General features: G+C 39.9%; 1 protein-coding gene across 3 annotated transcripts in view; it reads right to left on the bottom strand.

The window, feature by feature from the left end:
- LOC117514984 (E3 ubiquitin-protein ligase Midline-1-like) overlaps positions 1-24,131 on the bottom strand; it is a 159,788-nt gene that overhangs the window by 5,795 nt on the left and 129,862 nt on the right. For all 3 annotated transcript variants that reach the window (XM_034175554.1, XM_034175547.1, XM_034175560.1), the window contains exons 4-7: positions 21,915-22,022; positions 20,348-20,496; positions 19,260-19,387; positions 12,686-12,829 (exon numbers count right to left, since the gene is read on the bottom strand). In XM_034175554.1, coding sequence (XP_034031445.1) covers positions 12,686-12,829; positions 19,260-19,387; positions 20,348-20,496; positions 21,915-22,022 — 529 coding nt within the window. The remainder of the gene's footprint in view (positions 1-12,685; positions 12,830-19,259; positions 19,388-20,347; positions 20,497-21,914; positions 22,023-24,131) is intronic.

Genomic DNA, 24,131 nt, shown 5'->3' with positions numbered 1-24,131 from the left:
ATCAAAGTGATATGCACACCAGAGACACACTTATGAACAATTAACACACCCATGTGTTTGCAATTATATGGGTGGATATATAAGGATGCGCAAAATGATGAGGAAAATCACATGAAGAATGGCTGCGTTAGCGTTGTTCGAGGACCTTGAAAATGGTGTAATCTGAGGTGAGCAGGGCTGGTGCAAGCCATTTGGGTGTCCCAAGCACAAATGCTTTGTGGTGCCCCCCCCCCCCAAAAAAGAACAATTCAGAATTTGTCAGAGCGGTTCTTTATTTCAAAATAACTTCTTAAATTTCTCAATATTAAATTAATATTGAGTTATTATTTTAATAATAATTTATTAATGCTTTGAAAACAGCTGCAAATAAATAACTTTGCATTAACAATGGCACCAAACATGACAAGAAATAAATATAAAATTTAAACAAAATACCACCACCATTTAAAAAAAAAATGATTGGTGCAACCACAGTAGACTAAACATTGCAGTTTACTTTGTAAACACAAAACAAAGTAAAATGGTAAATGGACTGTATTTATATAGCACTTTTCCATCTGCATCAGATGCTCAAAGCAAATAATGCCTCACATTCACCCCGATGTCACAGGGTGCTGCCATACAAGGTGCTCACTACACACCGGGAGCAATAGGGGATTAAAGACCTTGCCCAGGGGCCTTGAATGAATTTCCAGTCCGGTTGGGATTTGAACCGAGGATCTTCTGGTCTCAAGCCCAACGCCTTAACCACTAGACCATCACTTCCCCAAACTATTCAAGCATTTAGCCTTGCAAAGAAATCTGCACAGTGTTTGCGGGGGAGCAAAGGGGAGAAGTCAGTGCTTTTTAGTGCTGCGCGTCCATGACAGGGAAAGGAACAGGTGAAAGCGCCCCCACGCTTAAGAGACGAGCAACTCCCTTTCACCTTGTTGACCCCCAGTGGGATACCAACGGGTCTGATACTTTCAAACTCATACCATCTGCTCAAATTGATGTTAATCAGTGAAATCACCTGCTGGAATCAGTGGCTGCAAAGAAAACCTGCCCCTTCTTGGCCCTTTCTGGAATAATTTCATTGGAAGACACATTCATTCATCAATGTACAAATCATATGCAATATGCAAATGCTTTAGGGTGGATTGGGAACAGGCTAGGGGCTGGCACGGTGCGGGATGGGTGGCTGCTTAGTGAGTATATAGTTTATTTGTGGAATTGTTCCGAACAAAAACTAGCGTGGGCACATTTGGGCATGTTCACTTTTCAAATATGTTTTTTGATATTATTAATGTATTTTTTTGTTTTGCTTGATGGTGAAACTAGAGCTGTAGAGCTTCATAACAGGCCCCCGATTGTCTCCCTGTGTTCAGTATTTGTCAATAAACACATGCATAAAGTTGTGAATGTCACACAGTTTCAGCCATAGCGCAGCTGTTTTGTTTTAACTTCTGTGTCTGTGCAATACTCTGAGCCCACAGCCTTTACCGCCACACACACACACTCTCCCACTACCTTTATTTCTGTATCATGTTTATTCCATTTGACAGCGAACCAAATAAACTATTCCTGCATGTATCCACATCATTTCCAGTCACCTGTAGCTCACACTCAGGATAATTTCTTTTCTGTATTCATGCAGAATTATCAGACAGAGGGGAATCCCACATCCCAGGGCCTATTTACATGAATTTGCATATTAAAATATGGGCGTGGAGAGGGAATGGTTTGGTTTGTCTGCATATTCACCCAATTCCACAGTCAGTGTAATGTACAAACAGAACATGCTTGAATCCATGCATACACATACTTTGATACATCTGGATATTTTTGTGCATACACCAGTTTCTGGGTTTTAGCGTATGCCCTGTTACAGTAGGAAATCCATGCAGGTCTTGTGTACATGAGGCCCCTGGGGTGTAGGGGATTTGGGGGCTGGCCTCAGAGGCTTCAGGTCCCATGCTCCATGGCATCTGGGAGTAGGGACAGACTGACACCGTGGCCATAGATGGATCCCAGGCAGTCTTGGACAACAATTTGTTGTTATTATTACACACACACACACCCCCCCCCCCACCTTCCCCCAACCCATTATCCAAACCCTTATATTCTTGATTGCTTTCTTGATTGTTGGTTTAACTTTTCTAGTTCTTGGTTAAAGACCAGATACCAAGTCACAAGATTTTTTTGGGTGTGGGTGGTGGATTAAAAAATTAAGCACACAGTTGAAATCAGCACATCAACACAATAGTTTTAGATAATAAACTACAGCGCTCACACAGTACTTTTGTTCAGTTAAAAGTGTGCTAAAACTACCAGACTTGTGTTTTTTCCTGAAAGATATTATTGTATGTTTGATTATTTTTATTTTTTCATCTTATTGTTTCATGTTCTGTATTGTATTGACTTAGAATAATTAATGCCATAACTCCACACACTCCAATACAGTGGGTTGTGCTATACACCTCTAAAGCTGGTTTGCAATTTGCAGATGAACAGACAGAAGAAGAAGGAGCTTTATTTATGTAATTATGTATTTATTTTTATAAGTGTTAAGTTAATTTTAGAACTGTGGCTAATGACCTAACAATGTATTTAGGGTGAGCGCCATAATGCAGTGATTTACGATGGATTTTATATATCGAGAAAATTATGTATTTTAAGAAGTCACTTGCAATTCATAGAGCACTGGTAAAGGATAACTTTCACATTACTGAATGGTTCCTTTAGGAGCATTTTATTACTAGTATCTGGCATAATATAATAAGAGTAAAGCAGCTAGTAAAAAAATCAGTCATCTTAATTTAATAGCCGATTAATCATCAATTAATTGTTGGAGCTTGAGTAAGCAATCTGGATCAAAGTTAGCCAAATGCTATCAAAGGAACACATTGGGATCTAAGTTCAGTAATAGCAATGAAAGGTCAGTGTTGAAGATCAAAGATCCACATTTAGGATCAAAAATGAGTGATCAATGTCCAAGCTCGGCAATATCAACAAAGGTCACCACTCAGTTTTAGTGGCATTCATATGAGGCCTCCTGAAGCCTCATTAAGCATTTGCTGTTCTTTTTGAGCCCACTAGGTGGCGGTCTCTTATCAGTAATAGGGTTCAAATCAAACTGTCATGCAACATGCTTTCAATCCTTTTTTGAAAAGAGATCACCATCTAGTGGGCTCAGAAAAAGCGAATGCTTCATGAGATCTGATTTTGTTATCACTACTCAAGCTCAAAGGCAAGTGTTTGGAATGCTATTATTTGCTGTCCATGGGTGTATTTTGAAGCAGATCCAGCTAATGAGCTAGCTCTGGTGGTGGTGGTGGGGGCATATTTTTAGACAAGCTCACTGGAGTGGACTGAAATTAAAGTTGGTTTAAATGACCAGGGACTGTGAATCTTTGGCAGAGGTATTGGCTCCATTGTGTGCTCTTCTACCTTAAACTGGGAAAAACCTGATTTCTAATTAATGATGAGAAACAGAACCGTTGGAAAGACGGTAGGAAGCAATTTAGCGAAGGTGGAAAAAAAGGATGGAATCAAAGAATGTTTTTCCATGCAGACTCAGAAAAAAATAAGGCTGGAGGGATGTTGCAGACAGTTTGAGATGAAAGAGATCTTCTTGCTTCACAGAAAAAAGAAAAATACATAAATAATATACAAAAATATATATAAAAATAAAAGAAATGAAAGACGGGGTAAGTGAGCTTGTCTTCAGATGCCCTGAACCCATGTGCTTCCTTGTAGCTGTTGCTTACTCAAGTCTGTGTCTTGTTCATCTGCAGTTGTACAAGACTTTACCATGTTTATGTGCCAGTATGTGTCACAAAGTATTTGTTTACGACAATGATTCATTCTGCAGCTGACAGCTATCCGGAGATGATGTCTCAGTCCCACAAAGCAACTGAACACCAATGTCTTGGCAGCTGTCGGAGCGCATAACTGCAATTCGTTAAAGAATTGAGGCTGCGCCATAATGTGCATGTCTATTAAGGCAGAATGTTGAATTTGTAGACCATATGGCTAAGTCATGAAAACACATCTCCTCCTAAACCCAATTTATGGATTTCAATGAAACTCTCACAATGGTAGGAAACCATAAGGATATGTGCATGAAGGAAAATTCCGGTCCAACCTCTCCAAGGAGAATTGGACTTTTCTGTTCATTTAATCCATTATGTGATATTCAAGTGTTTAAGCAGCAATGGCTTTAAAGAATCACTATGGCAACCAGAAATGGATTTGTTTTTGCTGTCACAATGTAGATGATGAGTTTAAGCAGACAGGATTTTACGATGCCAAATACTGCCAATAGTGGTGGCCAAATGAGGCTTCTGTTTTTTTTTTTTTTTTCTAAGCCCACTTGATTATGCCATATTTTAAAATAAGTAGCGCATGGACCAGACCCACTAAATTTGGCTCATAACTGCCACTTGGGAGCAAATGCTAATAATTATATATATATATATATATATATATATATATATATATATATATTTTTTTTTTTTTTTTTTTTTTTTTTTTCTGAAAGTAATCTGAAGTTTATTTCAGCATGATAGAAATCAGTATTGTGCAGCTGAAGGACACCACATTATGTACTATAATTCATGTGGTGGACATGACATTTGTCTCGCCAGCTGGCCATTCACACGAGATAGATATTCTCACATGGGACAGTCTGGCTGATGGTGTCTGCAGTGCACACTGAGGCGCAGCTGAACATGTTTCAAAGATGATATGTATTTTTATTTTTCCTCATGTTGTCATCGTTTGCAGACACGTGCACCACCTTGCCTTGTACATGGGTGATTGAAGCACATGTGACAATATGTGTTCCCCAGCTTTGCTTTGCACTGATGCCGCAGCTGTGATGTGATGCCCACAGTGAGTGACACAGGAACACAGTCACTCACCGTGGGCTGTGGTCAGCTCCCTTCCTGCTTGATTTCGAATGACAGCCAACCCATGATGTGATTATATATCAACAACAGCCCCCTGACAAATGCACTCACTGCACACCAGGAGCCAATAGGGGCTTAAGGACCTTGCCCAAGGGCCCTTATGGCCCAGTCACATGACACTTAACAAAGGGCAATGAAGCCCTAACTTAACAAGGAATCTGGACTTTTGTTGGCATCGTTTAACCTTCGCACAGCTTCGTTCCTGCAGCTGGCTGTTCGTCAGGATTTTTAAACTGTGAAAAATTTGAACAAAGGGCAACAAAAACCTCAATTTGACCATGTTTTGTTTTGCTGTTGTTCTTGATTATTTTAATTGTTTGTTTAGTTTTTGTAACGTTATTGTTTAGTTTGACTTCGTTCGACCAGCTGAATGTTTTCACACAGTGCAGAAGCCGGTTTGTGAGCGCTGAGGCTGCTGCTGTATTCATGTGCAAACTCAGCCTTTTTGCTTGGATTTTTTTTTTTTTTTTATCTGGGTGGGGGGGTCAGCTTCAATGGGCTCAGGCACCTTATACAGGGAGGAATTAATCTCTTGTGTGTATACAATTAATTATTTTGCCACAAGCAACTGCTGAATTTGAAACAACAAAAAAGTTGTGTAATTTCCAACGGTACATGAATGCAGCATTAGCAGCAGCAGCAGCTGCTGCGTGTGCTTATTAATTTTTATTAAATATAACAATATGAGTGTAGGAATGACAATCCAGCCCTTATGTACATGTGGCAACAGGTAGATAATTCAAAACATTATATAAAGAGCTGTTCTGGAAGACAGAATTCACGTTGTGGATCAGCTACAGCTGGTAAACTAACCACACGAGTCAATGTGCCTTCACATGGACTGATCAATTTACTGCTCTGATATAGTCAATCATCTTTACACTTATATTTATTCCCCCTTTTGACAGTTTTCTGTTATAAGTCAATATATATGGCTTAGAACATAATACAGTGATACAACAGTGACCATGGCACACCAGTTTTTTTTTTGTTTTTTTTTTTTAATTGGAGCAAGACGGAGTGCGCAGCGTGTCATCCAGTGTTGTGGAAAGTAACTTTGACAAGTTACTTTTTTAGTTACTTTTTTAGTTGCTTTATACAGTTGCTTTATGCAGTTACTTCATTAGCAGCTTTATGCAATTACTTTATTAGAATCTGCAGAAAACTTGCAACTAATAAGTAATATAACTAATAAGGTAACGAGTAATCTAACTTGGTTACTCGTAAGATTGAGCAATCAGAAAAGTAACTAATCAGCAAAGTAACTAACAGTTACTTTTCTGAGTACTAAATCTTAAAAATAACCAAATTAGATTATGAGTAACTTTATTAAATACATTCAACAGCTGCCGACAAGGTGTCCGCAGCTGCTAATGAAGTAAATGTAAGAAGTAACTGTAAAATATAACTGTATAGATTAACTAATGAAGTAACTTTCCAAAGTTACTTTCCCCAACACTGGTGTCATCAGACAGTGAGGATTCTGATGGTGAAGGAGATGATCCCTCTTTTGTTCTGGACTCTTTCATCCCTTTTGCGCTCTTGCTTCGCAGGCTGTTCGGTGATAAAGCTCTTTCGTCCACCTGTTCTCAACGAATTGTGACTTTTTTTACTTTTTCCCTTTGTTCAGGAATTGTCATGTGCCGTGTGACTGGGCCATTAGTGATTTTCCAGTCAGGTTGGGATTTGAACCAAAGATCCTCTGGTCTCAAGCCCAGCATTTATCCACTAGGCCATCACCTCCCAGAGTAGCATTTGAATCTTTCTTCATGCATCATTCGGCCTCAATCGTGTTGTTTGTGAAGGGGCCATAAACTCAGCCACATGGGGTGTGCAGCCATTACATTCTGAGCGCCAGTCCCAAGGCCAGATAAATGAAGAAAGCTTAAAGAGAAAGAAGTTGCCAAAAAAAAAATAAAAAATTGGATAGTCAGAGAGATGAAGAAGCTAGACAGGAGTATAAGTAGATGCAGCATAAGAGAAGTGGCCAAAGCTAAGGAAAAGGCATATAGGGAGCTGTACAAGAAGTTGAATAGTAAGGAAGGACTTGTACCAATTGGACAGACAAAGCGACAGAGGTGGAAAGGATGTGCAGCAGGTTCGGGTGGTAAAAGATGCAGAAGATAAAGTACTGACAAGTGAGGAGAGTGTGTTGAGAAGGTGGAGGGAATATTTTTGAAGACCTGATTAATTTTAATTCAGACTTTATTAAACCAGGTTAATCTAATTGAGATTAAGATCTCTTAAAGAAAATGAGCATGAGAAAAGGCTGGATGATGTGGAGAGAGTAAATCAGGAAGTGCAAGAGATTAGTAAGTATGAAGGATGAAGTAAGGGCAGCTATGAAGAGGATGACTGATGACTGAGGAGATGAAGTGTGCTGGTTCCTGTTATTAAGAATGAGTGATGTGCAGAGCTGCAGTAACTACAGAGGCATAAAATTGATGAGCCACAGTGTGGAGTAATGGGAAAGAGTAGTAGAAGCTAGGCTAAGAAAACAGGTGAAGATCTGTGAGCAGCAATATGGTTTCATGCCAAGAAAGAGCACTACAGATGCAATGTTTGCTCTGAGAATACTGATGGAGAAGATTAGAGAAGGTCAGAAGGAGTTACATTGTGTGTTTGTGGATTTAGAGAAAGCTTATGACAGGGTGCAAAGAGAAGAGTTGTGGAATTGTATGAGGAAGTCTGGAGTGGCAGAAAAGTATGTGAGGGTAGTGCAGGACATGTACAATGGTAGTGTGACAGCAGTGAGATGTGCAGTAGGAATGACCGATTCATTCAAAGTGGAGGATCAGCTCTGAGTCCTTTCTTGCTCACAATGGTGATGAACAGGTTGATGGACAAGATCAGATAGGAGTCTCCATGGACTATGATGTTTGCAGATGACAGTGTGATCTGTAGTGAGAGTAGAGAGCAGGTTGACGCTAGCCCGGAAATGTGGAGATATGCTCTGGAGAGAAGGGGAATGAAAGTCAGTAGGAGCAAGACGGAGTACATGCGTGTGAATGAGAGGGAGCCCAGTGGAATAGTGTGGTTACAATGGCTCAAGATGATTAAAGTAGATGAGTTTAAGTACTTGGGGTCACCTGTCCAAAGTAATGAAGTGTATGGTACAGAGATGAAGAACAGAGCACAGACAGGGTGGAGTGGGTGGAGAAAGGTGGCAGGAGTGATTTGTGAGAGAAGAATATCTAAAAGAGTGAAGGGAAAAGTCTGCAAGACAGTAGTGAGACCAGCTATGTTGTATGGCTTAGAGACGGTGGCACTAACAAAAAGACAGGAGGCAGAGCTGGAGGTGTTGTGATTCTGTTTGGGATTGTGAGGATGGATAAGATTAGGAATGAACATATCAGAGGGACAGCTCAGGTGGGACGGTTTGGAGTCAAAGTCAGAGAGGCAAGATTGAGATGTTCTGTACATGTGTACAGTAGGGACCCAGGTTGTATAGGACAGTGGTGTCCAAACTATTCCAGAAAGGGCCGAGAGGGTGCAGGTTTTCCTTGCAGCCACTGACTCCAGCAGGTGATTTCACTGAACTCATTCCACCTGTTCAAAGGGATATTAATCAGTGAAATCACCTGCTGAAGTCAGTGACTGCAAGAAAAACCTGCACCCTCTCGGCCCTTTCTGGAATAGTTTGGGCATCACTGGCAAAGGAAGAAAGATGCTGAGGACGGACCAAACAGGCAGGAGGAGAGAGAGATGTCAAAGAGGAGGCTTATGGATGTGCTGAGGGAGGACATACAGGTGGTTGGTGTGACAGCGGAAGATACAGAAGACAGGGTGAGATGGAAATAATTGATCTGATGTGGTGACCCCTTTATCCACTGATGGAAAATTGCTGTCTTCCAAAGAGTCTTTCCGGCTTCCAGGGAAGAATGTTATGACCCCCCCCCCCCCCCCCCCCCACACACACACACACACACACACATACTTTTCACGCAAAGTGTCTGAAAAATGCCTCCCACTCCCTGGTTGAACTTATGGCCCCTCAGGACACTAAACCAACAGGCCCTATCTTGGATAAAGGATCAAACATGACTTAGGGCCCCAAACAGCACTCTTTTTCTAGTCAACACTGGTTTCAAATGGTAACTGACAGTTTAATGAAACCTGTCCTATTCGGAGAACTTCCAAACCCAGAACATGGCATTTCTGTGATAACATCTCAATAAATGAGAAATCCGTTCTGCGAAGTGGACCCATCAAACATGAAACAAATGTGGCCATGATCAATAGTGATGGAACCACAGTGCCCCCTGAAGGCCATGCTGGGACCTATACTAAAAATCCCCCCAAAAACTGAGCAGTTACCCCCCCCCCAAAAAAATGATTTGCTCCAAAAGTTTTATTCCAATATTAGTGCACTGATTATCTTGCAGTTGGCTTTTGTCATGTTACATAAAGGCATTGCCTTTCTCTTTGTCTGTTCTTAGTGTTCTTCCATTTGCATAATATAGTTGTTGTGGGGATGGACTTTGTTCTTTATTCATACATGTCAAAGTTTCTGTTTTCCAAAAGTTTGTTGCTACTGATCTGTTACTCAGATCACGTTCTTCACAGAATTTGCCTCATTGTTGCTTGTCTTGCTTCTCTGGCTATAGATTCATAAGTGTTCACATCTGGATTGAAAAGGTCTGTATTTTCCTGAACTTTGTCATTATGTACATGAGCTGTTTTGGCTGCTGATTATGCTTTATTAGCCTCCAGTTTTTAATTTCCTGCCTTTTCTTCATTCACCCAGGACTGTTGTTGTTGTCTTTTCTGAGGTTGTTTTGTCTTTTTTTCTGGTTCACATCTGTGAAATTACCCCCATGTCTTGCATGCTAATAAATTTGACCGTATGTGACTGTTTTCTTTAATATTGTTGTCATCAACTTGATCAGTACGAATCAGAGGCAATTTCTCTAAGACTGCAAGGGAAGCTCAACCTCCCCTAAAATGTCAAAAAATTAAATGGTCAAACATGTACAGTTTATCATTTCATTGACTACAAATGGGTTAGAACATGTTCATATTGAACACGAATCCATTCAGAATCAGCTACTTGTCACAAATCGATTGACTCTGTTTTGTTAACTTCTCATAAATATTTTTCTCATACCATCTGTGGTCAATGCATTTTCCTGGAGAAGCGGAGCGTCCGTTCACTTCAGTGGAACTGCCTGGAAAGGTTTTTTCATTGCCAAGAAAGACGCTGGAATTTTGCACGATTGGATGATCAGTCGAAAGGCTAAATCCAATCTTGATTGACAGCTATAGGGATGTGAGAATTAGTTTGCACATTTTTGCCTATTTATGCATTTTTTTATTTATGCCACAGTGTTTTGCATGCGCTGTATAACAGTCTGTTTTAAAGGCGCACAGAGAAGTACACTGGATTAGAGGTTATGTGAGAAGATCTCAGTGTGTTTAAAAGTCATTGCACGTTAATTAACATCCTGGTTCGTAACACAACATCAAAGTATTCATGATTATAAGTCTATTTGGGCATATGTGGTAATAATTAGTGGTTGCTGATGTAATTTATTCATGAAAATTAGTAATGGAGAAACCAAAGCATTTTGAATCAATATGAAGCAATGGTCTAGTGTTTTGAAGCTTTTGATACAATTAGATATATTGCAACATCTGCTGGCCAATCTTTAAAATAACATGTGCATGGAACAGTTTCATGAAACAGTCAGGCTCTGTTATGTATGTTTAATCATGAAGGTTCTATGTGCTTGTTGAAATTTTTGATGATATTTTTGCTTAAAAACATTAGTAATATTCTTGTAAAAGTAAGTCCCTTCAGCTGCACCCTTGTTTTTACTCAAGATCACCACAGCAGATCCAAGGTGGACCTGCAAGTTTATTCTGACACACGTTTTATGCCGGATGCCCTTCCTGACGCAACTCCACATTATATGGAGAAATGTGGGAGTCACAAATTGCTCTTACCTTTACCTTGCGTGAAGTCAAGCCAACATGCAAACAAAAATATTGAGAACTATTTCTGATTACCGTAGCAGAACTTGAAACCATCACTGCTCAAACACCCCAGCTGATATTGTAAGTGCATCATCTCTAAAACTGGTTCATGGATTTTATTGAAACATCACACACCATGTGTAGATTTCTAGAAAGGAATATAATTTCAGTTCAACATCTTCAAGGTGAGATGAATAGACTTTTGTTACTTTTATTATATTTGTCAGTTACATGTATTCAATACAGAGACTGACTAGTTTGTTAATCCATGATGAATACAATCAATGATAAAGTTAATCCAGAAAGTATTCACAGCACAGCACTTTTTTTAAACTTTTTTATGTTTACACCCTTATTGCAAAATGGATGAAATTCACATTTTCCCTCAAAATTCTGCACACAATACCCCATAATCACATGTAGTTGTTTTCACAGCCTTTGTAATGAAGCTCAAAGTTGAGCTCAGGTGCATCCTGTTTCCACTGATCATTCTTGAGATGTTTCTCGAGCTTACATGGAGTCCACCTGGGGTAAATTCAGTTGATTGGACATTATTTGGAAAGGCACACACCTGTCTACATATAACATCCCACAGTTGACAGTGCAGGTCAGAGCACAAACCTAGCATGAAGTCAAAGGAATTGTCTGTCGACCTCCAAAACAGGATTGTCTCGAGGCGCAAATCTGGGGAAAGGTACAGAAACATTTCTGCTACTTTGAAGGTCCCAATGAGCACAGTGGCCTTCGTTATCCATAAATGGAAGAAGTTTGGATCCACCAGGCCGATTTTCAGTAAAAGGCACATGGCAGGCCACCTGGAGTTTGCGAAAAGGACTCTCAGACCAAGAGAAACAAAATTCTCTCGTCTCATGAGACAAACATTGAACTCTTTGCGTGAATGCCAGGGGTCATGTTTGGAGGAAACTAGGTACCACCCCTACAGTGAAGCATGTGGTGGCAGCATCATGCTGTGGGAATATTTTTCAGCAGCAGGAACTGGGAGATTAGTCAGGATTGAGGGAAAGATGAATGCAGCAATGTACAGAGACATCCTGGTTGAAAACCTACTCCAGAGTGATCTTAACTTCAGGCTGGGCCAACGGTTCATCTTTCAGCAGGACAATGGCCCTAAGCACACAGCCACAATATCAAGAGTGGCTTCAAAAAAACTCTGTGAATGTCCTTGAGTGGCCCAGCCAGAGCCCAGACCTGAATAAGATTGAACATCTCTGGAAAGATCTGAAAATGTCTGTGCACTGACGCTCCCCATCCAACCTGATGGAGCTTGAGAGGTGCTACTAAGGTAAGTGTGCCAAACTTGTGGAATAATATTCAAAAAGATGAGGCTGTAATTGCTGCCAAAGGTGCATCAACACAGTGTTGAGCGAAGGGTGTGAATACTTATGCACATGTGATTTCTTAAGTTATAATATATATATTATATAATAATAATAATAATAATAATAATAATAATAATAAATTTGCTACATTCCCAATCAAACTTTTTCATGTTGTCATTAAGGGGTGTTGTTAGTAGAATTTTGAGGGGGAAAAATAATTTAGTCCATTTTGGAATAAGTCCATAACTTAAAAAAATGTGGAAATAGTGAAGCATACTGAATGCTTTCCAGATGCACTGTATATTATTCATGCAAACAATTACTGTGTTATAGTAAGTGAAACGGCAGTTGCTTTTGCATTAACAGCAGATTGCACAGAGGTGACTGTGTTCAGTAATTTTTGCCATAAATACTTACTGACAATATTTGATTGTCCAGTGAAGATGGCGTACCGGAGCTCATAGCACACAACTGTAAATTCATCATCAGACGTCCAGTGGACAGTGATGGTATCGTATGATGCTGTACATAACTCCTCCCTTATGCAGGGTGCACTTGGTGCTGTAGAGGATATGCAGAGATGACAAAATTCATATTTGGTTTTCTTTTATATAAAGGAATATGTCATCTGCAAACAAGCATCACAATCCATCTACTTCACTGCAATCACAAGAAAAGAGAGAGCACCTTCTCTACAATGCCCAAAATTCCTATTTATGTACTTTGTGCTGATGTACAAGGTCTATTAGAAAAGTATACAACCTTATTTAAAAAAAAACAAAACATATGGATTTGAATCATGTGTGCTTGCGTGAGCCAACCTTGAAGCTTCATGCGCATGCGTGATTTTTTTCACGCCTGTCGGTTGCGTCATTCGCCTGTGAGCAGGCTTTGAGTGAGGAGTGGTCCACCCCCTCAGCGGATTTTCATTGTCAGGGAAATGGCTGAGAGACTGCTGCTTTGCTTGATCAAATTTTTTTTAGAAACTGTGAGGCACATCCATGTGGACACCATTCGAGAAATTCAGGTGGTTTTTGGTGAAATTTTTATGGGCTTCAAAGACATTAAGGGATGTTACTGTCGCTTTAAGGACGGCCCACAGCAGCTGTGGGGCGTGCCGCGCTACAGCTGCCATCGACAGGCTGAACGACCATTTCATTTCTAAACGGATAGCTCTGTGGATCCATGACCATCGTGTGCACTTTCTCTGGTTATCACAAGAGCTGGACATCACCCATTTTCCTGCAGATTTCACTTTTAACAAGAGATTTTGTCATGGAAAGCCGAGCGGACGCTTCGCGTGTCATGATGGATTCGCTGCTGGACCGACACAAAACCACCTCCATTTTGGTTTCACATGACGGCTTTGAGATGCCGTTCAGACAGCTGTCGGTGGTTTTTCAGTCGAGTGATTATCCAAGAAATTGTGGATGTGCCTGGACAAGCCAGAACATGTTCTGTGATGCTTCATCACGGCGTTGCTTTGCACCATGCGGCACCGCCATGACGCGCGGAATTCCTCTGCACGTCTGTCTCAATTTGCCGAAAAAGTGCTGATGTCCACGTCTTTTCACAATTCCTGTGCTAGTCCAGACGATGTCCCGGATAAAACACAGCGTCCAGTTTGGAAATGAACGGCACATTCCACTGTTACGAGGAGTTTTTGTCATGGAAAGGAGTGAACGCTTCACGCGTCACGATGGCAAGCGAGACAAAGAACACCTCCGTTTCGGAGTGCCAGAAGGACAAGCTGGGACATGTCCACCTCTCCACAATTTCTCTGATACTCACTCGACTGGTAAGCACTGAAAGGCATGTCCCATGTCCACGGTGGTGCCATGACGCGCAAAGCAACGCCGTGATGAAGCGTCACAGAACATGTTCTGGCATGTCCAGGCTCGTCCACAATTTCTTGGATAATCACTCGACTGAAAAAACACAGACAGCTGTCTGAACGCCATCTCAAAGCCGTCCTGTGAGACCAAAACGGAGGTGGTTTTGTGTCGGTCCAGCAGCGAATCCATCATGACACGCGAAGCGTCCGCTCGGGTTTCCACAACAAAATCTCTTGTTAAAAGTGTAATCTGCAGGAAAATGGGTGATGTCCAGCTCTTGTGATAACCAGAGAAAGTGCACACGATGGTCACGGATCCACAGAGCGATCCATTTAGAAATGAAATGGTCATTCAGCGTGTCAATGGCAGCTGGAGCGCGGCGCGCCCCACAGCTGCTGAGGGCATCCTTAAAGCGACAGTAACATCCCTTAATGTCTTTGAAGCCCATAAAATTTTCACCAAAAACCACCTGAATTTCTCGAATGGTGTCCACATGGATGTGCCTCACAGTTTCTAAAAACAATTTGATCAAGCAAAGCAGCAGTCTCTCAGCCATTTCCCTGACAATGAAAATCCGCCGAGGGGGTGGACCACTCCTCACTCAAAGCCTGCTCACAGGCGAATGACGCAACCGACAGGCGTGAAAAAAATCACGCATGCGCATGAAGGTTCAAGGTTGGCTCATGCAAGCACACGTGATTCAAATCCATATGTTTTTTTGTTTTTTTTAAATAAGGTCGGATACTTTTCTAATAGACCTCGTATAGTAGAGATAGAGGGTTGTGTTTCACCAAATTACAAATTACATGAAAAAATAGGAGATTAAAAAAAAGAAAAACAAGAAAATACATACTAAATGCATATCTGGTTAAAAATATCAACTCTTCCTCTTCCTTGTCATAATGCCTGTCTCTGTATGAAACTGAATTGGAATCAGTTGGTGTTTTTGAGATATCCTAATAATAGTCACATGCACAAATTAATTTTAACCAGTTAATTTAATACAACCCCAATTCCAGTGAAGTTGGGATGTTGTGTAAAATGTCAATAAAAAACAGAATACGATTTGCAAATCCTCTTCAACCTATATTCAACTGAATACACCACAAAGACAAGATGTTTAATGTTCACACTGATAAACTTTATTGTTTTTGTCCAAATATTTGCTCATTTTGAAATGGATGCCTGCAACACATTTCAAAAAAGCTGGGACAGTGGTATGTTTACCACTGTGTTACATCACCTTTCCTTCTAACAACACTCAATGAACATTTGGGAACTGAGGACACTAATTATTGCAGCTTTGTAGATGTTATTTTTTTCCCATTCTTGCTTGATGTACAACTTCAGTTGTTCAACAGTCTGGGATCCCCGTTGTCATATTTTGTGCGTCATAATGCACCACACATTTTCAATGGGCAACAGGTTTGGACGGCAGGCAGGCCAGTCTAGTACCCGCACTCTTTTACTACGAAGCCACGCTGTTGTAACACGTGCAGAATGTGGCTTGGCATTACCTTGCTGAAATAAGCAGGGACATCCCTGAAAAAGACGTTGCTTTGATGGCAGCATGTGTTGCTCCAAAACCTGGATGTACCTTTCAGCATTGATGGTGCCATCACAGATATGTAACTTGCGCATGCCATGGGCGCTAACACACCCCCATACCATCACAGATGCTGGCTTTTGAACTTTGCACTGGTAACAAATCTGGATGGTCGCACACTTTGCCCCTTTGCGTCTGTCCATTTCAAGTGAGCTCGGGCCCAGAGAAGGCGGCAGCGTTTTTGGATGTTGTTGATGTATGGCTTTTGCTTTGCATGGTAGAGTTTTACCTTACACTTGTCGATGTAGCGACAAACTGTGTTAATTGACAATGATTTTCTGAAGTGTTCCTGAGCCCACAGGGTAAGATCCTTTACACAATGTCGGTTTTTAAACCAGTACCACCTGAGGGATGGAAGGTCACTGGCACTCATTGTTGGTTTTCGGCCTTGCCGCTTACGTGTAGAAAGTTCTCCAGATTCTCTGAATTTCGACTGTATTATCGACTGTAGATGATCGAATGCCTAAATTCCTTGCAACTGAACATTGAGAAACATTGTTCTTAAACTGTTGGACTATGTTTTCATGCAGTTGTTCACAAAGTGGTGATCCTCGCCCCATCTTTGCTTGTGAATGGCTGAGACTTTTGAGGATGCTCCTTTTATACCCACTCATGAGTGTCCTCAGTTCCCAAACACTTATTGAGTGTTGTTAGAAGGAAAGGTGATGTAACACAGTGGTAAACATACCACTGTCCCAGCTTTGCAAATAATTGTGTTCATTGTAATCATTGTAAGAGGATTTGCAAATCATTGTATTCTATTTTTATTTACATTTTTACACAATGTCCCAACTTAATTGGAACTGGGGTTGTATCTTCTGGGATATCTTGTGAAGAATCAAATGGATTAATGAATCAGACTATAAACATTAATTCAGTAGGGTGTCAAGCACATTTTGGAGTGTTCCTGACAGCAGCCCCAATTAACTTTTGGGATGTAAATTTGCTTTAATTTAACATTAAAAGCTTCATTACACACACCACAGAGGATGTTCTTTCCAGTAGAGTGGTAGGTTGAGCATTTAGAGCAAAGCAGAATGCGATGAATGCAGTAGTCAGAGATAAAACTGCTGACATTTAACAAATAGCTGATACCCCATTTTTAGCAATAATATATTTGACTACTAAGGTATTCTTTTTAATCCAAACACATAGCTGTAAAATTATATTACATGTGCGGGGTTGGCTTTGTTGCATTTAAAACATTTTCCCTGGTCATGATTTGTTTGAAAAAAAAAAAGGTAATAAATAATTGTGCTTTAGATGATATATGGAACCACTATCTGTCCCCACTGACAGTATGTTTATTATCCTCTTCATTTCTCCTTCACCTTCTGTCATGAGTGGCTGCACAGAGTGGAGTGATTCAGGCTGATTCACTTAGTGAAAATAGACTTCAGCAAAAGTCCCATGCTCTGCATAAACAAATATGAGCCAGACATTTAAATATGGTTTGCAAGTTGCCTTGTATTTGTCCCAGTGCAGTGTACATAATTTATTATGTGATATTTGGATGTATCCTTTAAAACAGGATATAAGAAAATTATGTTGAAAATTACATTTTATTGGTTGCGGCACTGGTTCAAACTCATGTCCTTGCTTGAATCAGGTTTTAGTTTGAATATGAAAAAAAATACCACATCATTCCTAGTACTGGTTGGAGCAAGGGGCCTTGCCATTTCAGCAGTATATGACCTATTTAAGAGACTGGGTCTGTCAAGGCAGCTGAAAGCCAGAGCTATAAAACAAGATTAAATAGGCTGAGACTCACTACAGAGTGTGATGCGGTGGACTTTCCATTGTGCATTCTCTATGCCACAGGCTTAAATCCCTGTATGACATCCAGGCAACACAATGGAACACGGTTGAATAAACTGTATGGACCACCTCCCTGAGACTGAAAGGAAGTTGAAGGCCAAAATGCTTGTCTGAGGGGGATTCTCTTCCACTGAAGATCTGCTACCTGTATTGATCTTGGGGATATTGATTACAGCAAATTAATTTGTAGCATTTACTGCACCAAACACCCCTATTACACAGGGTTCAGTTAAAAACAGTATGCAAAAAAAGGCTGAAACAGCTTACTCTGGGTTGCCTCCTATTAAGATGGCTTAATGCATGCAGACCTGGCAATTAGATGGGTTCTAAAGTGCAGATCTGGCAAATAGCTGGCTTATAAAGGGCAGATCTGTCATCTTGCCCAAAAAAATAAGGAGCTGTGCATGCCCTCAACAAGAATCGCAACAAACCCTGCTTTTGCTTCAAATTTTTCCGAGATGCAACATGATCAAACTTGTTTCAAGTTGTACTAATAATACAATAACATGCTTTTGGAGGGCGGTATGCATTTTCAGAGGTCCAACGTTCATGACCAGTCGCCCAAAATGACAGATGTTCGCTCGAGTTAGACGAGGGCGAATATCTGCCATTGCGAGCGACTGGTCATGAACGGAGGGATTCAGAAAATGCACACCGCACGACAACAGCATGTTATTTGCATTATTATCACTTTTTACTGAGGTACACAACACGTAACATGTACATAAAAAGTTGGCTCACTTTAACTTTTGTCGTGTCGGCTGGCGTGCGCTCTCCAAATTCGCCAGTGCATCCTCATCAAACTGGCTGCTCATGGGCTGCTGTTGTCATACTATCCATGAGAAAATCATCCAGAATATCCATATTGGGACCAACACACACTTCTCGCCTTTTTATTTTTATTTTTTCCCCCTCTGCGGACAGTTCTTGGGCTGCGCGCTATGACATCAGTTGTTTACGCACAGCGGGCGGGTATAGCCAGATAGCGTTGACATAAATCTATGATACTGGCCCAGAAATGCCCCTGTAAAGTGATAATAATGAGGAATACCCCATTTAAAGACATTTGAACATGATTGAAGCTTTTATGACTATGAACAACCGTAAATTACCACAGGATGAAATTTTTGGCAAGTTTGAAAATTTGACCCCGATTTCAAATCTGGTTGTGATGATGACCGTAACTACTATGTATACCAGATTTGTTCAAGATTGACAAAGATGGATCAAGAAGTAACTAAGATGCTTCAAAAAGTGCCCCGATTTGCTATTCAGGATTAAATGGGAAGGAACGGTGCTCTGTGGAATGTCTGCATAAGAAAACATTTTGCCCCCGACTGTATCTTTATAAATGTGGCAGTTTATGAAATTAATTTATGAATAGTAGGTAAAAATACATCATCAACCAGAAGGGGAACACAGAGCACATAGTACCTCCACCAAGGCATGATAGAACTTCAAAACATAATAACCTCAGTCCAACATAACCTCAGTAATATGAGGTATATATATTATTCCTTTCAAAAAACAAACTGATGAAACTATAAAACTGTTGAAAATGTTTCATTGTTCAGTGTTCATGAAAGTGGGGAAAAATATTCAACTTGCTACAAAAAACTTTATTAGCGCATGTCCCACTTATCCAAAAACCACTCAAGTTGGACCAAATGTTTCTGAGTATTCCCCATGACCAACCAACCAACCAGACACTGCTCGAAATGTAAATGTTTACCAGTGAGGTAATCCAGATTCTCCAACAACTTTTTCTCTCTTGTGAAGTCAAGGGCGAAGGTGTCAAAAGTATCCGTGAGGTGTATCTCTGGGATCAGAACTTGGGTTGATGCAGACGCCATGGAAATCCTGGATCATCATAAATCATACCGCAAAAATCATAGATAGTTATAGACAAATTTTAACAAATGTAGCCCTGAAAAAAGGCCAAAATAATCTTGAAATAAATAGTACTCCAGTAATACAGGGATATACACTGAATATATATATATATATATATATATATATATATATATATATATATATATATATATATATATATATATATATATATATATATATATATATATATATATATATATATATATATATATATATAGTTGTATGTAAATGTTTGGGCACCCCTGCTGATTTCCATGAGTTTACTTTATAAATCATTGGTTGTTTGGATCAGAAATTTTAGTTAAATATATCATATAACAGACAAACACAGTGATATTTGACTAGTGAAATGACGTTAATAGGATTTACAGAAAGTGTGCAATAATTATTTATACAAAATTAGGCTGGTGCAAAAATTTGGGCACCCTTGTCTTCAACTGTATATATATACACACACACACACACACACACACACACACACACACACACACTGTATATTAGGTTTGTTCCTCCTGACATTGAATAAAATTAGGGTAATTTTTCAAAAAGGATTATCCTTTAGAGGCCATGCTATGAATTCATTCCTTGGGTGAAGGCAACACTCACTGGTGCCATCATTGTGTTTAAAGCATTATGACACACTAGGCCATTATTTTTCAAGCATTTACTGTTTGGAGGGTTTCAAAACCATCCATGATTGCTTGATGCAGTTGCATTTAGACAATGGTGCATGTACTGTTTCATGCATGAAGTATGGTGTAGCAGTTTTTTCCTTTGGGTCAAAGCTTCAAAAGACCTTGTTTCTGCAAACACTATCAAATATGTCAAATGTCAGTGCCTCACCTTCACACCATCTCTTTCAATTAAGTTTGCTGTCATTTTGAGCTGAGAGATTTCAACATCTGTTCAGTGTGTGGGCTGTCTGACCTCTCATTGATGCTCTTGGCCGTCTGCAGAAAGCGAGCGTGATCAGTCTCTTTCAGCGTCTGATCGGCCTGTGTGATCAGAGCCGAAGACCTCTCGATGCACTGCTTACAGTTAGAGATCTGCTGTGCGAGCTTCCTTATCCTTTGTGCCTGGTTATAATGGAAAATAAGTAATGCATGATTTAAAAAAGTAAATTTGAGGTACTGTCACATTTATCTGAAAGTAACTGTTAGAAATAGATTAAATAATTATAAACTAAGCTCCAACTGCACAAAGAACCTCCACTAAGGGGGCTTCCACAGCTATTGGGTTTTGTCTGATTTAATAAAAACTGTTGTAAACCAAACAAGGGCATCATTGTTTGCCTGAAAATGTAAGATTTGGTTCTATTCCACGTTTCACTTGCAATCAGTTTACAAATCAAAAGAATGTTAAATATCCTCAAAGTCCCAATATTCTGTGCATGTTTTTTTTTTTTTGTGCTGGGTAGGAATATCAACAATTCCATTACATGCAAATGTAGGATTTCCTTCTTAAGAGATTGTAAGCGATTGAGGTCAGCAGTTGGACTGAAGGATAAAGGACAATTTATGAGCAGCATGGCTGTAACAATCAAAACACGCACTAATATTAATTGAAATACAGTGAAATTTGTATAGTCAAGTATGCCATTATAAAAGAAACTACAAAAACAATTTCAGATAATATGCCGATCTGATGACAATGCGCCTGAAAAATAAAAGCTTGTGCGGAAATAATTCTAAAACTAACTTATGCCTGTCATGACTCTTTTTTTTTTTTTACTTTAATGTGTGGAGTAAGTGTAGAACAAATATCCTGTCTCTGATAAGGTTGAATATCTTTGCCCCATGTAAGTCAAGAAATGGCAGATGATATTTATAGGAGATGCCACAAGATTTGTTCAGATTAAGACTGAGTGAAGATGTTTCTGTTCAGAGCATACTTGTACTCCACTTTGTATGGCTCATTTGTGGACAAACTGCAAAAAGCAAACTTGCAGATATATCAAGTTACTAATAATATACAAATAATGAATGTTTATGAATTCATTGGTACGAATATTTCATGAGGTGAAAGATGGAAGGTTCCATTCAACGAGGCAAAGCCGAGTGTGAGGGGAATTTTATCTATTCTATCATGAATTGTATTGTTTTTACTGTTTTTGCTATTATAATATGTATGGACTTTCTTTTTAAAATCTGAATTAGAATCCGCAATAAAGTTTGAAGTGAATATGTTCATGTAATATGTCATTATTTGAACGTACGCATATCGATTTGGGTAGAAATTGCTCAAAAAACACCCATAAAGGCTGAATTGAAAAAAAAGGTAGTTTAAAATACAAACAAAACAATATTTACACTGATCATATCTGCATAAATTCTTCTTTGATGGGAGAAAGTTGGTGATTAAAAAGTGTGCCCAGTTTTGTGTAAAGAACATCCATGTGGTGTTCAGTGGAAAACTATTAGAAATTGGTCCATGGTGGCTTTCACCATGTACAAATTTTACTTTATTATCCATTTACCTAAAGCCTTTACCTTACCTTCCCCTCCTTGATTTTGTTGCCAATGATCTGCCTCCTCTGCTGAATAATGTCAATTAGAAGGTCACACTCCTCCATAAGCTTGTCCTCTTGGCGGGATGCGTTTACCTGAGAACCAGTTCACGGAGATGATTAGATAAACATAGGAGGTGATGAATGCCAGGTGCGGGTTTACAGACGGATATGATTAGTGACTTCACATCATGTCAACCAAGGGGCAGAACATCATTTTCATCCATCAAATGACACTCCTGTTTGAATGCAAACAGTTGAGGGAGATATTCAGCCATTTCACATCCTGCTGACTTGAGAGCTGAGTGACAAGATAATAAAGAACAGGCAGACATGACAATCAGTGATATGCTATTGACACAAACCGAACTGTTCATGTTATAGCTGATATTTGGGACTGAAGTCCTCTGCCTGCCTAAACATTTAGCCTTGCCAACTGAAAACCTTATTTATACTGAAATACGGAGCATTGTAGGGTATAAGAAAATCAAGCAGTGATGGCTTTGGTGGCCACCACTTAAACAGAGTTAATTTCAAGCAACCTGTAACTTGCATCATGCAGTACATACGTATGTTGAAAGATGTAATAATTTTGCTTGGTGGAGATGGAGAAAAAAAAAATCTTTTCTGAGGCAGTTGTGTGGATATGTTACTGAGTGATCTGCAATTTGCAATAACCTCTGTTAAACAGTTAATGGTTTATTTCTCTGATTTAGTAATGTAGTAATTTAGTAATGCATTAATGCTCTATCACCACATACAGTATACCTTGCTCATTGCCTTCGCTGTCTTTTTGTCTTCCTGCTAAATTTGTACAAAATCCTTTCTGCTTGGTTGTGTGGACAGTGTTATTTTACTTTTAGAATGCAAGCACTGTGAAACAAGAGCAAGCCGAGATTACTGACATCTGTCAGTGGTTGACGAGGACTCAAAATAAAAGACGTGATTCACATTGTGACCCGGACTTCACCTGGATCCAGATTCGACAACACAGTGCAATAACTGAATAATGATCCAGAATGGTCTGACTGATTGAGATATTGCAACCTGATATTTAATTCACAAATTGGTAAACCATGAGTTTTCCATAGCCTGATATATTGGTGAGAATCCGTGAAGTAGTTTTGACGTAATCCTTCAAAGCCTATAAATTGAAATCTTGATCCAGAATTAGGGTCCAGATCACCTCCAAAATTTAATGGAGTCTTCCATGGCCTAATATCTATCTGTGGTGAAAATTCAATCAAAATTCGTGCAGTAGTTTTGATGTAATCCTGCTAAAACAAGGACAGACAAATAAATAAACCCAATGATTGTATTATGTCCTTGGCATAATGTGAAAACTATGGTTTACTTTTCCAATTTAGTACTATGTTGAAAGTGTCAGTCTGACTCACCATTTGATGAGCACAGCTGCAACTAATCCATCATCAGTATAGCGTCCATGAACCATGCAGGTGAATCTAATGTACTGGAGCATAGGACACATATTTTCAGGGTAGTATCAGCTGATGCATTTTCAGTGTTGCTTATATATTATTTTAGCATCTGTGGCAGCAATTGGTGCATAGATCCTAAGTGGCACAACCATACAAAGCTGTCTTAATTCTGATCTTCAGCAGCCCAAGTCCTGCACATTTTCTATTCTTCAAGAATGATGAGCCAAGTTGGGTGTTTCCAGCCATTCAAGTGCTAGTTGAATGGACCCCACCTGGCTCTGGCTCATTATGTGATGGTAGAGCAGGAAAAAGAACAAGAAAGGTCTTTATTGTCATTGTACATAGATTAACACATATAACAAAATTTGTCCTCTGCATTTAACCCATTCTAATTACAGTTGGACATGATCCAACCCCTAGGAGCAGTGGGCAGACACAGTCTGGTACGCAGGGACCAAGTCCAGATGTAGAGATGCTGCCTTGGTCAGGGGCAGAGAGAAGAGCAGATCCTAAATAAGGATGTTTTTGATAGTGGGAAGAAACTGGAATTCCCAGGGGAACCCATGCAGACAACACCCCAAGAACATCCAAACTCCACACAATGCTCCCAACCTTCCCACAATGGGTGGGACAGTCATGGAATTTACCCCCATGTCCTGTGTCCCACATGGGTATGTGCACGGTACCCATTTGTCCCCCAGTTGTGTGGGTCCATAGTTACCCTTCGCGCTCACGGCCACGCGTGGGTGTCTCGCATTGGTAAGTT

Source organism: Thalassophryne amazonica, chromosome 1, assembly GCF_902500255.1.
Source record: "Thalassophryne amazonica chromosome 1, fThaAma1.1, whole genome shotgun sequence".
Taxonomy (NCBI): Eukaryota; Metazoa; Chordata; class Actinopteri; order Batrachoidiformes; family Batrachoididae; genus Thalassophryne; species Thalassophryne amazonica.
This window is presented reverse-complemented; position numbering and strand designations above follow the sequence as displayed.